We start from the raw sequence: 14267 nt of genomic DNA, 5'->3' as shown, positions 1-14267 counted from the left end.
ACACGAACTATCACACAAAACTTGCCCAGAAAAATTATTGTTGCGTCAATTGCGTGCCGATGAGATTTGAATTTAGCCCCAAATGCGCGACTGTATAGCTCATAGCAGAGAGAGATTTATCGACCAAGCGAAAGAAGAAGAAGTGAAGTAATAATATTCGATATCTCGCTCCTGTTCATGTTTTTGTTTTTACTATTGTTGATTGGGAAGGAAGATGTTGTTGATGTCTGTCCTATCATGTACTTTGGGGAGTACCTGTAGAAATTGTGATGTTGCTCGTCTTCCTCGTACCTTTTATTTAAAGAAATCTATTTAGTCGAAATGACAGAACGGAAGTTTACCCGTGGCCTGGGTAAGCCGGGTATGGCTGCCCAGCTCAGAGAAACTGTGTCACAGGTGGTGAGAGAAAGTACCGTGCAGGTAATTTATTACAAGTAATTTAAGTAATGTTTTCCTGTTTGTATCATTTGCTCGAATGTTCAGTTAAAAGTAGGGTTAAGAAGTGCCCTTACTGAGAAGTATGTCAGGATGGACCGAAACACACTATTTCCTGTCTGCTTTGCCTGACCTTGTATGTAAACAAACCTTGAGTTTCATGAAGTCATGGTTTGTGTGTTTTTGTCTTGTTGTTTAGCCTGTTGTCCTGTTCTATTCATATTCCATTCAAAATATTTACGAGTATTGCCAGTCACAGTCTATGAATTTATGCCTTTTCGAAAAAGATATATTCTCGTACTGCCCTTTACTAACGTGTCATACTTCTACTCCGAATTTCAGAACCAGCTGCACATGGCAGACCCAATCAACTTCGAAGATTATATTTCCAAGAACAAGACTCTTCTTCAAAATGATCCTCACAGAGAGCTTCTGGTTTATCCATCTGATGATGTGTCGGTATGTGCTAGTTTCAGCATAAATGGTTTAACATTTAACTCTTGACATTATTTCTAATTGTTGTCTAAACCTTGCAGCAAGTTGTTCTTCCCAGAAAGTATCGCACTGTGTCCCAGCAAGTATTACCCAATACAGAATGCAAAGAAAACTTGCTTACTAAAGAGTGTCTTAAGAGCTATACTAGTAACTGGCACTTAGTCCATTACAAATATAGTGCATACTCTGGCACTTATTTGGAATTGCCAAAGTAAGTTTAAAGTTGCTTTAAAAATTCATCACAAGAAAAAAATAATTTTTATTTATTTACAAATGTATTTACAATTTTACAATTTCAGGGCACCTAAAGTGGATGAGTTGAAGGATGAAGTCTATGAGGTAGACACTGATGCTGACCAGGTTGATGAAGTGAGTGTATACATATCGAACAATGCTACCTGTTCAAATTCACAGCAAGAGATTATGAAATTCTTTACTTTTGCTTTCAGGGAGTTGTTAATAAAATCTCTGAGGGCATCACTAAACAAGGATATCTTTTGAAAGGACCACAGGTTGGAACTGACCGCATATTCGCCAACATTGCTTCCAAATCCTTCAAGCGGCGTTATTGTTACCTGAGGTATTGCACAATCTACAAAGCTGAATTCCTTTAATGTGAACAGTACTTAATTTTTGTTTCTCTATTACAGACGTGAAGTAGATGGAACTTACATTCTTGAATTACACAAAGATGAAAAGAAAGGGGAAGCAAAAGCAACAATTGTCATGGATTTTTGCACAGAAGTTGTACGAGTAAGTAGCATTGTTTCTACTCTGAAAATTTATGTCTGTACTTGATGGGGTTAAACTTTAATCTCCAAATTCCAGAGCCCCAAAAGAGGTCGTTATTGCATGGAATTACGAATGCCCTCCGGCCACAAATCATACTGCCTTGCTGCAGAATCAGAGCATGAGCTGCAAGATTGGCTGAATAAATTACAGCAGGTCTTGCAAATAAATCGTCAACAAGAAGAAAAGCCTCATGGATCGCTAGAGAGAGGTATCAGGAACGAATGCTTTTTCCCGTTCCGTATCAAAAAAGAGAATTTTTTCTTATTATGCTGATGATTCTGTTTCCTCAGCGAGTGCAACTCCCCCTCCATCTCCAGCTCAACTAGCTATCTATGGAACGTTGAAAGGATTGGAGCAAAGCATGAACCCGCAACTTATGAAGTACTCTCGAGAAACAGACATGTCCATTGCCCATGCAAGAAAGGAGAACCGACGCAGACTTTTCAGTGTATATCCTCAGATGCCGGTAGAGTGTCAAGCTTCATTTTTAAATTAAAATTCTAACAAATGTGACAAGTTTAAAATGGGTTTTATTATTTCAGCATGTCAAACAAGGAGGCGTTGGATCCACTGAGAGCTCCGTTGAACCATACAAGGAAAAATTTGGCCTTCGTTTTTTGGTCAAATGTGAGGAAGTGAAATTCAGGTTACAAGCTCCTCTTGAAGGAGAGAACGAAGTGTTTGGCCAAGTATGTCAAATAGGTTAACCTTGATTTTGCAATTTTGACATACTGTAATAATATTGAGAATTAAAACTTTTTGTTTCAGGTTGAGCCGTATTTCACTTCTTTAGCTCTTTTTGATGTGCGAGCAGGCCGCAAACTTTCTGAAAACTATCACTTTGACATCAATGATGATAAAATACGCAGTATTTTCTTCAGCACTCAAGATAATGATGAAAGCTGCACCAATGGTGAAGCATGCACACCTACTGAGCCCATCTCCCCTGAGCTAGAGCAAGTGTCTCCTGATTGGATTCAGTTTCCGAAGCAGGTACTTTATCAACACAATTATTTTATGAGAAGCTTGTTTTTTTTTGCTCATTTTATACAATGTGAATTTTTGAAACTCAGGCATTGTTTAATGTGAGTAATCCACATCCTGAGATCTATCTTGTACTGAGGATTGATAAGGTACTACAAGGTGGTATTTGCCCAACATCAGAGCCTTATGTAAAATGTACTAAAGATCCAAAGTTGGGCCTGAAAGTCCATAAACAAGTCAAAGCATGCAGTCAGAGGTATGACGAGGTGTTTAATATTTGTTCTTTTATATCTGCCATCAAATAGAACAATTCTCAAAGTCACAATGTCCTTGTTTTTCAAATGATTATTTGTAGGTTGGGGAAATATCGGATGCCATTTGCATGGTCTGCGAAACCACTGTTCCGCATGTTCAGTAATGAGTTGGATACATCGTCAGAATTTCCAGTAATTTATAGGCAGGAAGGGAACCGTCTCAGGGATGATGATCTCATCAAAATCCTTGCTGATTTCCGCAAGTAAGTTTCATGTCTTCAATGTATTTCACACAATTCTACACCCTCATTTGTTTAAGATTGGTGACTTACTTTGTCCATTTATCTTTCACAGACCAGACAAGATGGGGCGGCTGACTGCAATTCCAGGCTCATTAAAAATTCATATCACACCACTTCAAGAAATGCCTGCAAGTAAGTACCAGTCTAGATTTCTTTGACAATATTGTTTTCATTCTCATATTTAGTGGTTCTTGTATAACATTTCTGCAATTTTTCAGATTGTCTTACAACCAATTTAATGTCTTTAAAACCATTCCCAATTCCACCCGTCAGTGAATGCACCAGAGAGGTTTGTGAATTGGAGGATACTGTTCCGGAACACGAAGTAAACCCATATACATCTTTTATCAGTCATCTGTATGTGTATCCTCAAAGTTTGAATTTTGACAATCAGAAGATGTTTGCTAGGGCTCGCAATATTGCATGTCTCATTGAGCTCAGAGATGGAGATGATGAAGATTCAAAGCCTCTTTGTGTTAGTATCGCTCATGGTTTTCATTGTCACCTACAAACTTGATAGCACTTCTTTTGACTATGGACACGAATTTTTCAGTCAATTTATGGACCACCTGGAGGTCCACTATTAGTAACACACAGTTGTTGCTCTATTGTACATCACAATACTACTCCAACATGGTGCGATGAAGTCAAAGTTCGACTGCCCATTCAAGTCACAACTAGACATCACCTCTTGTTTACATTCTACCACATATCATGTGATACCACAAAAAAGAAGGATGTGAGTGTTGAAACCTGTGTGGGCTATTCTTGGATCCCACTTCTGCACAAGGGCAGGTAAGATGAAGAAAAATAATAATAGATCATTAATTAATCTTTTTTAAGATATTTTTTTTTGTAATTGAGTATATGTTGTTGCTTTTTTAAGAATATGTGTTGAAGAGCAAATTTTGCCTGTGGCTGCTACTTTGCCACCTGGATATTTGGCCATCCAACCGCTGGGCCTGGGCAAGGGGGTGAGTAATGAGGCCGAGCCTGCGCATGAAGGAAAGGGAATCCATGTAAGTGTTCGCATGCTGCAGCTGCATTGCTTTTCTTGTTTATTAGAGATTGAAACAAAAACTTCCCCTTGATAATTTTTTTTTTTCAAAATGAATACGGTAGTTAATGATTCATTGTTTGTTAGGTAGGCGTGTTACCATAGGATTTTGCATCATTAAGTTCAAGTGTGTTTGCAATTGTACTGTAGTTTTATTTTTTTATAAAATTTTTTTTTGGTTGTTAGAAGTAAGGATTGGACAGTTTTCTACCAAGTATATGTATGTATTTGCTATACTTTACCTCATGGAACAGTGTGAGCTGAACAACTAATCACCTCAAAGTTTGTTTGTGTCCAAGCCTTTTGTCTGGTGGTGGAGTGCTTTATTTTTTTGTTAGTTGAATCCTATTAGGTTGGTAAGAAGCATAAGGTTTTCTGGAAATTGTTATTGTGCTTATAGCTTTATACAGTATGTGGATCTTGCCTTGTTATCAATTTAGTGGAGCATGTCTAGCTGCAGGCAGGGAAGTATTAGGGATGGGCATTGCGCTTTTTGTGATGTTAGCTTTGTACGGTTCAGGAACATAATAACCTTACGCTTTCATGAAATGTGTGTGCTGAAAGACTGCTGGAGCATGAAATGTGCCCCCCACATGTCTTAATGATAAAAGCAAAAGAACCTATCTTTGTCTGTTACATTACATGCTTTTGTGGTGAAAAATGTGCAAGTTCTGTGTTTTTTAATAGAAAACTGCAGATTTGAGATGCAAGCTTCTTAATTTCGTATTTCATAAAAATAATAACTGGGCATCCAATACTTAGTTTTCTAATTTCCTCCTTGTTTTTACAGTTTAGTGGTCCTGATGTGACATGGGTTGATGGTCAGAAGCCTATATTTACTGTCAACTTCCAACTGGTTTCAACTGTCTTGACAAAGGACCCCCATTTACACAACTTATTTGTGCATGCGGAAAGGCTGTTAGATCCTAAGCTTGCCAGAGCGTGTCCCTCAGAGACAGAAACGTGTCAAATTTTGAAGGTATCTCTTTGAAGGTGTTTGTAAGTGTGGAGTACTGTATGAATTAGTTCTCAACAAGCTTTGATTTTTGTGTGTGCAGGCTGCTCATGCAGTTCAGCTGTCAGCTGTCCTATCACTTTTACCTACAATATTGAACCAGCTCCTTACTCTGTTGGTATCATGTTCAAGTGAGGAAGTTGGCCTCAACATTATTCGACTCCTTGTAAACATTGTCAACATGGTTCATGATGCAGGTCGACAGGAGCTACTCCAAGCTTATGTCAAAGTATGAAAAGTTTCACTTGATTGATTATGTTGTAATCTATTTTCATGTCGAAAGTGGTTTAACTATTCATTATCTTTTTTGCAGTATGTGCTTGTAGCCCCAACATCATCTGATGGAAACACAACTGTTCATGAGCAACTCAGCCGCCATTTACCAACTGTACTACGCCCTGACTATGCTGATTTCTTGACTGTGAACAAACTGATGAGACATTCAGACTTTTTCTTTCAAGTAATGAGTAAAAGTATGGCTCAGTTCCTTTTAAGCTCTGGTCGAATAAAGGTGATTTGTGCATAAGAGATGGACTTATGCTGGTTTGAGATTTGTTTATGACAATATCAACTTAATGCCTTGGCATGTTTTTGTTGTAGATGGTGCGTAATGAACGATTCTCTGATACTTACCAGAAGAAAATTGAAGAGCTCTTAAGCGCTTTGTATCCTTATCTTCATAAATACAAAGAAGTGCCTGTGGAAACAAAACAGCTCAACATGAGCTTAGCCCATTTTCTCAAGGTTTGCTAGCTTGACCCAAAGCTTGTAATATTTTTCCTATTTGTATTTTTTCTGTTCTTACTGTGTTCTCACTGTGTCTTTTTTTCTGCTCTTCAGAGATGTTTGACACTGATGGACCGAGGCTATGTCTTCCGTCTGCTGAAGGCCTACATGGAGCTTTTTAGAGCCGAGGATTCACGTACATTATTTGATTACAAGTTGACATTTCTCCAAATAGTTTGTTCACATGAACATTATGTGGCCTTGAACCTTCCTTTGCAGCGCATGACCAAATCAAGAGCAAATGGTAAATTTTGTCATTTTGCCATTTGATTTCTGTGTTAGATTCCTGTGGATGTTTTCTTATCTATCAATCTTATTTTACAGATATACTTTCAGAATTTATTGTCTGTGAGGACTTTTGTCGTTTTCATTTCTTAGTGGGATTACTGCTGCAGGAAGTTCGAACAGCCTTGAACCAGGTTGTTCACACACGACGCATTGCAATAGCTGTTTTAAGGGATTTGCTTGCTAAACATGAGCTGGATGATCGTTATCAGAGCAAGGTAGCAAGCAACCCCTCTCCACACTTAGTACATGGTTCTCGATGTTTCCCATTGGTTAATTGCAAAATACCTTCTTTTTCTAGGGCCAGTTGAGCCGCATTGCTGCCCTTTATGCTCCATGGCTCAGTGTTGTTTTAGAAAACCTCAACAGACTGAATGCAGTTCAACATCTGAACGATCCAGGTTGCTTTGGCAGAAGCAATAGATTGTCAAACAGTACTGGCTCTTGTCTGTATTCCATTTCTGATGGCATGAACAGTGAAACGAGCAGCAGATCATCTACACACAGGTATTTGTAATGGTTCTCTCAGTTCAGTTTTTTCATACACCCAATCCTAAATACTTTTAATCTTAATTATTGGAACTTTTGAACTTTTAACTATTGCTCTTTGGGTAAACTTTCAGGATCACATTACATTTGGACAATCGATCAAGCCTTAGAGCTTCAACTTATTTGAGAGATGCTAATTATTTTGCTGCAATTGCTGGACAAGGTACTACAGTTCCCTTTTAAATTGTTTTTCCTCTCTGTAAATTTCCTGTTTGTTTAATTGTGGTAATTTTTTCTAGGCTTGGTAAATGGCTCTTCCACAGCAAGCTTGGAATCAGAAGCATCTACACTCTCTTGTGATGCCGTTTCTACTGCCTCTCAAGAAACTGCCATAATGAGAGATGATTGCTCCCGCGATGGCGACGTTATAAAGACCCACTCAAGGTTTGTTCTGAAACCTATTTCAAAATTTCTAGTTAGACAAATTAGGTATCAACCTACACTGATTTTTATCTTGTCTGCAGGTCTGTGAGCACATCACAACCAATGCGTATTGACAAAATAACACCCGCAGAGGTGAAAGATTTGTTGACATGCTTTTTATTTGTTGTGAAGTACATGTCTGAAGAGCAACTCATTGCTTGGTGGCAGTTTTGTGAACCTGCAGAGCTCCTGAATTTCTTCCGGGTGCTGGAGTGAGTGTGCTATAATGCTGTCAAGTGATCTGCTTTTTTAAAAAATTTAGCATCACAGAACATTTTTCTATATAATGAAATCTTCTCAACAGAATGTGCCTGTACCACTTCAAGTATACTGGACGTAAACATATTGCCAACTCAGTGCGAGAAGTGACTCCTTCAAATAAGGCATCTATCAAAGCAATGACATTACCTGCTCGAATAGCCCCTCCTGACTTTTCGTCTGACCCAAGCATTTCTGAAAGTGGCCCAGGCACCTCTAATAATAGCCCAAGTCATAGTAATGCAACAACTACCATCATTGTAACAAGTGGAACAAATAGTGTGGGGAGGGAAAACCTTGTTAAAGGTATTTTTTTGGCTTAGTTACGGAAAAATATTACATGATTTTTTTTTCTGTCAAGTCACCTCTCTTGCTTTGATTGCTCTCCTTGTAGGTGGAGCTGACATGGATGCAGGGACTCGCTTATATCAGGCTCTTCTTGAAGCCAACATGGCCACAGAGGTGGGCCTTATCACTCTTGATGCTCTTGGCCTGTATTGCATTCATATGAAAGAGTCTCTTCTTTCCAACCGTGGTGATAATCCAATCATGAATAAAATATTCGACATATTGCTTTCATTTCTACAAGTAGGGCAGTCTGAAACTTTATTCAGACATGTGTTTGCTGCTCTCCGTGCTCTGATAAACAACTTCTCAACTGTCTTATTCCAGGGTAAGTTTCATGTTTTTCTGTTGTTTTTTTTTAATGTGCAGTATGTGAAGTGATGGATGTTATTTTTGCCTCAATGTTAAGGCTTTGAATCATAATTTTTTTTTTCTATTTCCTTGAAGGGAATGCATCCTTGTGTGGTCGGTTTTGTTATGAGTTGTTGAGATGTTGTAACAGCCGACTTTCTACAATTCGCCAAGAAGCCTGTGCAATCCTGTATTTGCTTATGCGAAGTAACTTTGAATTTACCAGTGGAAAGGGAATCACCCGTGTTCATTTGCAGGTAAATTATCATCACTTTCATTCAAATAAGATTTTTTTTCTTCTGATTATATTGGTTTATCATGACATGACTTTTGCCCTCCAACAGATGATCATCTCTGTATCTCAAATGTTGGGGAATATTGTGGGTCTTAACAATGCTAGATTTCAAGAAAGCCTGTCTCTTATAAATAGTTATGCTACTAGTGACAAAGTTATGAAAGGAACAGGTACAGTTTTTTTTATTCCCTTCTCTTTTAAGCTCTATTATTTCTACCAGCAGCAATTTACTAAAACATTTACTCTCTTTAGGTTTTCCTTCAGAAGTTAAAGACCTAACTAAAAGAGTTCGCACTGTTTTGATGGCAACTGCGCAAATGAGAGAACATCATCATGATCCAGAAATGTTAGCAGCACTGCAGCATAGTCTTGCAAATTCCTACGCCAGCACTCCAGAACTACGGCACACATGGCTACAAAGTATAAGTCGCAATCATAATAGAGATGCCAACTTTAGTGAAGTGAGTTTTGCTCTTTGTAGGGGGTTGGTACGGTCTCTTAAGATGTGCAGTTCATTTAGTGTTTCCTGTTTGTGGTTTTTCAGGCTGCTATGTGTCAGCTACATATTGCTGCATTGATGGCTGAGTATTTGAAGCTGAAAAATGTGCAGTCTTGGGGTGCTGAAGGGTTTCTCAAAATATCATCTAATATTGCCAGAGATGAAACTGGGCTGAAACTGGATGCAGGTAAGTGTAGTCCTGACTTCTTGATTTACGTTCTCTGGCTCTTTGCTCTGAATGTAATAAAATACTTTTCTTACAGGGGTGCAAGATATTCAGTATACTGAACAATCGCTGTTGGAACAATTGGAAGTCTGTGCTGAATGTTTGGAAAGATCGGAAAGATATGAATGCCTGGCAGAGGTTTACCGTCTAATAGTTCCCATGCATGAAAAGAAAAGAAATTTTGCCGCTTTGGCTCAATGCTACCAAAATCTCAGCAAAGCTTACCTCAAAGTCACTGAAGTAATGCGCTCTGGTAAAAGATTGCTTGGCCGATACTACCGTGTTACCTTTTATGGACAAGTAAGAATATTTGAGAACAACTTTTGTACTGGGGCTTTTTAAGATGATAAATGTTTTGACCTTTTTCTTCTTCTACTTTAATATTTCAGGCATACTTTGAAGAGGAGAGTGGAATCGACTATATATACAAAGAACCTAAGGTTGCATCTTTGGCTGAAATTTCTGAGAGATTGCAGCGTTTGTACTCCTCTAAATTTGGGGAAGGGGTTGTGAAAATGATGACAGACTCGGCTTCTGTTGATTCCTCTGAACTTGATCCAAAGTTTGCTCACATTCAAGTTACACATGTCACACCCTATTTTGATAAAACAGACCTTGAGGAACGACAAACTGAGTTTGAACAAAACCATGATATCTGCAGGTTTATGTTTGAAACACCTTTCACAAAAGATGGCAAAAAAGCCCGTGGTCTTCCCCAGGAGCAATGGAAACGAAGAGCTATTCTGACTAGTAAGTCTTGATTGAAATTTAGATCACATTTTGTTCCATTCCTTTTTATAATTTCAATTCTGTCTGTTTCTTAACTTTGCAGCTGAGAAGTCATTCCCATACGTAACAAAGCGCATTCGTGTGGTGGATCGTGTCATAGAAGAGCTTAGCCCAATAGAAGTTGCTTTAGATGAAATGCAAGCTCGGGTGTTAGAGCTGGAAGAAGTTGCTCTCTCAAAGCCAACGGATGCCAAAAAACTACAGCTTCGTTTACAAGGATCAGTTTGCGTGCAAGTAAATGCTGGTCCTTTAGCCTATGCATATGCTTTCCTGGAGCCAGGCCAGGCAGAACTTTATCCCGATGACAAGGTTGAGGACTTGCGTGATGTTTTCAGGTAATTTTAATTTCTGTGCTTCTGAAATGTTGAAGCATACATGCACAAACTAATTAAGCTTTTCTAACATGTATTTTTTTAGGGAATTTGTCAAGATTTGCTATGCTGCACTTCAAGTCAATAGCAAGATTATTACAGCAGAGCAGCAAGAATATCAAGAAGTCCTTCGACAAAACTATCACAAACTTTGCCAAGAATTAAGCCAACTCTTTGGGGAGCCTGTTTGGCCCGATGAGGAATTGGGTAGTTTCAAACGCAATAGTCAGGCTCTCTTTAGTGCTATAAGTGGAGCTTCAGCTAATTCTAGCTCCGCTTGATCATCCTGTTGAATGCAATGCTTTGTTGGTTTCGTAGTCCTTAAGTAAATATTCTGTCAATTATTTGTGGATGTTCTTTATTTGTTGCTGATATTTGTATGAACTGCCATTTTGAAGACATTTTTCTTTGTTTTCCATGATTGTTATTTGAGGCCAAAATTAGTTTTATGTTTGCTAGTAATAATGCACAAAGCTGACATTCTTAGATATTTTCATATGGAAGCATATTGCTTCTCTTCAACATATGTGATATTTTTAGTCAACAAAGTGAGACTTTAACATGACTAAGTATATCCAGAATTGAAAGACTTTGCCCGAATCTCTGTAGGAAAAAGTGTCTCCCCTTTTTGTAAGCAAAAAAATTAGCATAAATATTATTGCTCTAGCATCTTTCCACATTGAATAACATGAAATGTTTGTGGCTGGAATGGAACCTATTTTCATGTTTGTGATGTGCGGGTGAGTTAACATTTGTTTCACTACAGAAAATTTTAAAGAGCCTTCTTAGTTACATGTACAAACTAATTATATTGCTACTCATTTGAATAAAAGCAAGGTCATTGATTTGCACATTTTCAATACATAATATCTTCCATTATTGTATGATGTGTGTCTTGCATTCTGCAAACTGCTCATCCATTTTACTTTTTAATTATTGTTATTGCTTGTACTGGATTGTGTATTTTTCAATTTGTTATGTTTCCTCCAGTGGCTCTTTGTGGCAGTCTTTCTACTAAATATTAATTGTTTTTGCTTGGCATCTATTCCCCACCTGCTTTCCATTTCTTTTGCCAATTAATTGTAGAATGCTTTTTGGACCTTGTTTTAGGCGACAAAAGACTACATTGTTATCAGTGCAGGAGTGCCATTAATCAGTATTACGAGGTGGGCACAAGCTTAGTCCTTCGTTGAGGCTTAGCTTTTAACTTTGTGTTTCTTAGTGTGGGACAATATGAGATATTTATTGTTAATTGTGAGGGCTGATACAAGGGACCATTTTGTTATTTGTGCTGGGGCCATGATCACATGCTATCTCTGTTCTGTTGTTATTTTGTTAGTTGTATATCTGAATTGAAATTGTAATTAAGCTGTGTTGGAATAGCTTATGGCTCACATGCTCTCTGTCATTGTCTTTTACATGATTGTGGTGGATGTGAGTGTGTCTTACAGGGATTGGACACGTAATGAATGGACTAGACCAGCTGAGCTGATGTATTAATGATTTGGTCCTCGCAGCAGTATCCCATATGTTGACATCATTTTGAATTCTAGTCGTCTGTATTTGTAATGTAACTTATAAGTGATATTGAAGTTTACTTCATCTTTTTCTGATCTGATGCTTTATATTTCTTTTAATTTGCAAGTACATCTCGGGTATTAGCTACATCACTTTAGTGCCCACAGTTGCCCCATGACTTTATTATTTATTACTCTTTCTTTTTCTCCCTTTTTATCAAAGTACATACATTGTCCCAGTCATAATGATGTAAATGGTTTTTCGTGGGTTCTCATTCCCTGGCTTTGTTCCTGTACTAAAAGAATTTCGTTTTGTTTTATTTGGAACTTGTCGTGTTTTATGTATGTTCCATTTTATTTATATGTACTGTATTCTAAGTAATATTGTGATATGATTCTGATATTTATACACTATTTTAATCCTTGTACCTAACAAAGTCAAAAGGTCAATATTCAATTATAATGTATTGTTTTGATTTTAGAGATGCATGTTTTTCAAAACGATAGAAATGCTATAACAAAATATTAGTACAGTAACTCATGTTGCCTTGCACAAAATCGACTTAGAGTACAAAATTTTATCATATAGTAAGTACCTGTTAACTTTCAAATTTCATAAAGAAATCAACTAGATTTTGCATAGAACATTTTACTGCAGCACTTTACTTTGTCATTATTTTTGACTTAGGGTGTATTTTTTTACACTTTAATGACTGCTCATTCAGAATTTTGTCTATTACATGAAGGGACCTAAATTTATGCATCCCAATTTGCTCCTTTCCGTCCCCATAATGACTAAATTTTGATCACTTGTCTTTAAAATTGACCCTTTCCTTGAATTTGTTTTTTGTGGTGTGCTGGGCATATCTTACTTGTACCTGCTTGTGTTGCCTTTATTTCATGTGGTAAGCCATACTTCCTGCCGTTTTTCTGGTGGCAGTTCTTGATTTTTGTTGAATAAAGAATAATGCAGTTTCTATTTGATCATCTCTTTCAATTCCCTTCCTTGCACATTAACAACGATCGGCAGAGGGGGAAGTCAAGAGGGAAAATGATGGTCTTGTGTCATTGCTATATTGAATACATTTAATGAGACTTCTAAGGCACATTGATGACAGTAGAAAATAGAAGGTACGAAAGTAAACCAGGTGAATCAGATCCTCAAGAGGCAAAGCATCTCTTGATGAAAAATGTACAGTACAAACAAAAGTTTCTCAACATGAGGAACTATGAGGTCTACCACTATCGAGGCGCGATGTCCTGCGTTGTCACAAAAAACTCACCAACTAGATAATCTAGGTCCTAATATCAATAAATGAGTGAGATATTTACATTGGTTCACCAAATTTCATGCCAAGAGAATGCGACATAGTCGATCAGTTATTGGCAACAATCACAAAAAGATGAACAGGCATAATAGAAAAATTGTACAAAATAAAATAGAAAGCCTATCTATGGTAACACACGTATAGTTTACAGGACCAAGATGGACCACCACCCTGGCACACTGAATGCACCCTAGTCCGACTGGGCAAGGTTCGGCTGCGTGCAGGATGGGTAAGGTACTTTGGGGGGGAAAAAAATCACAAATTTGTAGTAAATGAAAAAACATATTTACAATCGAAACTCGTCATGGTAACTGGTTTTATGACTTGCTTTATAATGGTAACTATAGTTCTGGGGTAGTCAGAACTAGTTGCTATCTTAAATGCTGCGTCGGCAGCAAAAGTCCTGGTCCGTCGATCGGGACTTCCCTCCAGAACAAGTCAAAGTCGCCTCCCTTAAAAATAAATATTTTGTTTTCCTGGCAGAAGGCTTCCCTCAATCTTTGATTAGGCACACGTTTCGTGGTAACTCTCGACTGACTAATACTGGGACACAAAGGCACCGAGGCGCTCATCCGCACGCCCACACACACAGACACACACACACACACACACACACACACACACACACACACACACACACGCACGCGCACTCACACTCGCACAGCCCGGCCGGGCCGGCGCCCTCAGAACACCTCCTTCCGGAAGGAGAATCCGTACTGGTCGCACTTGACGCGGAGCAGCCTGGCGAGCTGCGGCGGCCCGCAGTAGAAGACGGTCACCTTCCCCTTCTTCTGCGCCACCAGCTGCTTGAAGACTCTGTCCCAGTTGGGCCGGCCCGCGTTGGTGCGCGTCTTGAGGCCCGTGATGAGGTCGCGCTTCTCCTGCGGGCATTTAGACAGGCGGACATTCAG

At 38.5% G+C, this 14267-nt stretch overlaps 2 protein-coding genes across 5 annotated transcripts in view; one reads left to right on the top strand and one right to left on the bottom strand.

Moving 5' to 3' along the window:
• Window positions 1-185: 185 nt before the first annotated feature.
• LOC117642272 (dedicator of cytokinesis protein 9) lies at window positions 186-13007 on the top strand. 2 transcript variants are annotated; one of them, XM_034380277.1, is made up of 36 exons: window positions 186-420; window positions 778-894; window positions 972-1141; window positions 1230-1299; window positions 1380-1510; window positions 1581-1683; window positions 1759-1930; window positions 2013-2188; window positions 2265-2411; window positions 2491-2715; window positions 2796-2962; window positions 3062-3223; window positions 3315-3394; window positions 3481-3737; window positions 3816-4057; window positions 4149-4236; window positions 5110-5298; window positions 5378-5563; window positions 5648-5845; window positions 5935-6078; window positions 6175-6364; window positions 6445-6623; window positions 6707-6912; window positions 7029-7117; window positions 7194-7338; window positions 7419-7589; window positions 7682-7941; window positions 8030-8308; window positions 8428-8588; window positions 8676-8796; window positions 8879-9087; window positions 9171-9312; window positions 9389-9651; window positions 9741-10101; window positions 10184-10475; window positions 10558-13007. In XM_034380277.1, exons 1-36 carry the CDS (start codon window positions 322-324, stop codon window positions 10790-10792), a joined length of 6426 nt encoding a protein of 2141 aa, XP_034236168.1. In that variant the 5' UTR covers window positions 186-321; the 3' UTR covers window positions 10793-13007. The 2 variants fall into 2 exon arrangements, with proteins under 2 accessions (XP_034236168.1, XP_034236167.1); XM_034380276.1 differs by having other exon boundaries at window positions 4149-4281.
• An 86-nt stretch (window positions 13008-13093) lies between these two features.
• LOC117642305 (NADPH oxidase 5) overlaps window positions 13094-14267 on the bottom strand; it is a 47220-nt gene continuing 46046 nt past the window's right edge. For all 3 annotated transcript variants that reach the window (XM_034380376.1, XM_034380377.1, XM_034380378.1), the window contains one exon: window positions 13094-14237. In XM_034380376.1, coding sequence (XP_034236267.1) covers window positions 14040-14237 — 198 coding nt within the window. In that variant the 3' untranslated portion in view covers window positions 13094-14039. The remainder of the gene's footprint in view (window positions 14238-14267) is intronic.

The sequence above is a fragment of the Thrips palmi genome, unplaced genomic scaffold (genome assembly GCF_012932325.1).
Source record: "Thrips palmi isolate BJ-2018 unplaced genomic scaffold, TpBJ-2018v1 HiC_scaffold_16, whole genome shotgun sequence".
NCBI classification, from domain to species: Eukaryota; Metazoa; Arthropoda; class Insecta; order Thysanoptera; family Thripidae; genus Thrips; species Thrips palmi.
The sequence above is the reverse complement of the archived record's forward strand: the minus strand, read 5'-3'. Positions and strand labels throughout refer to the sequence as shown.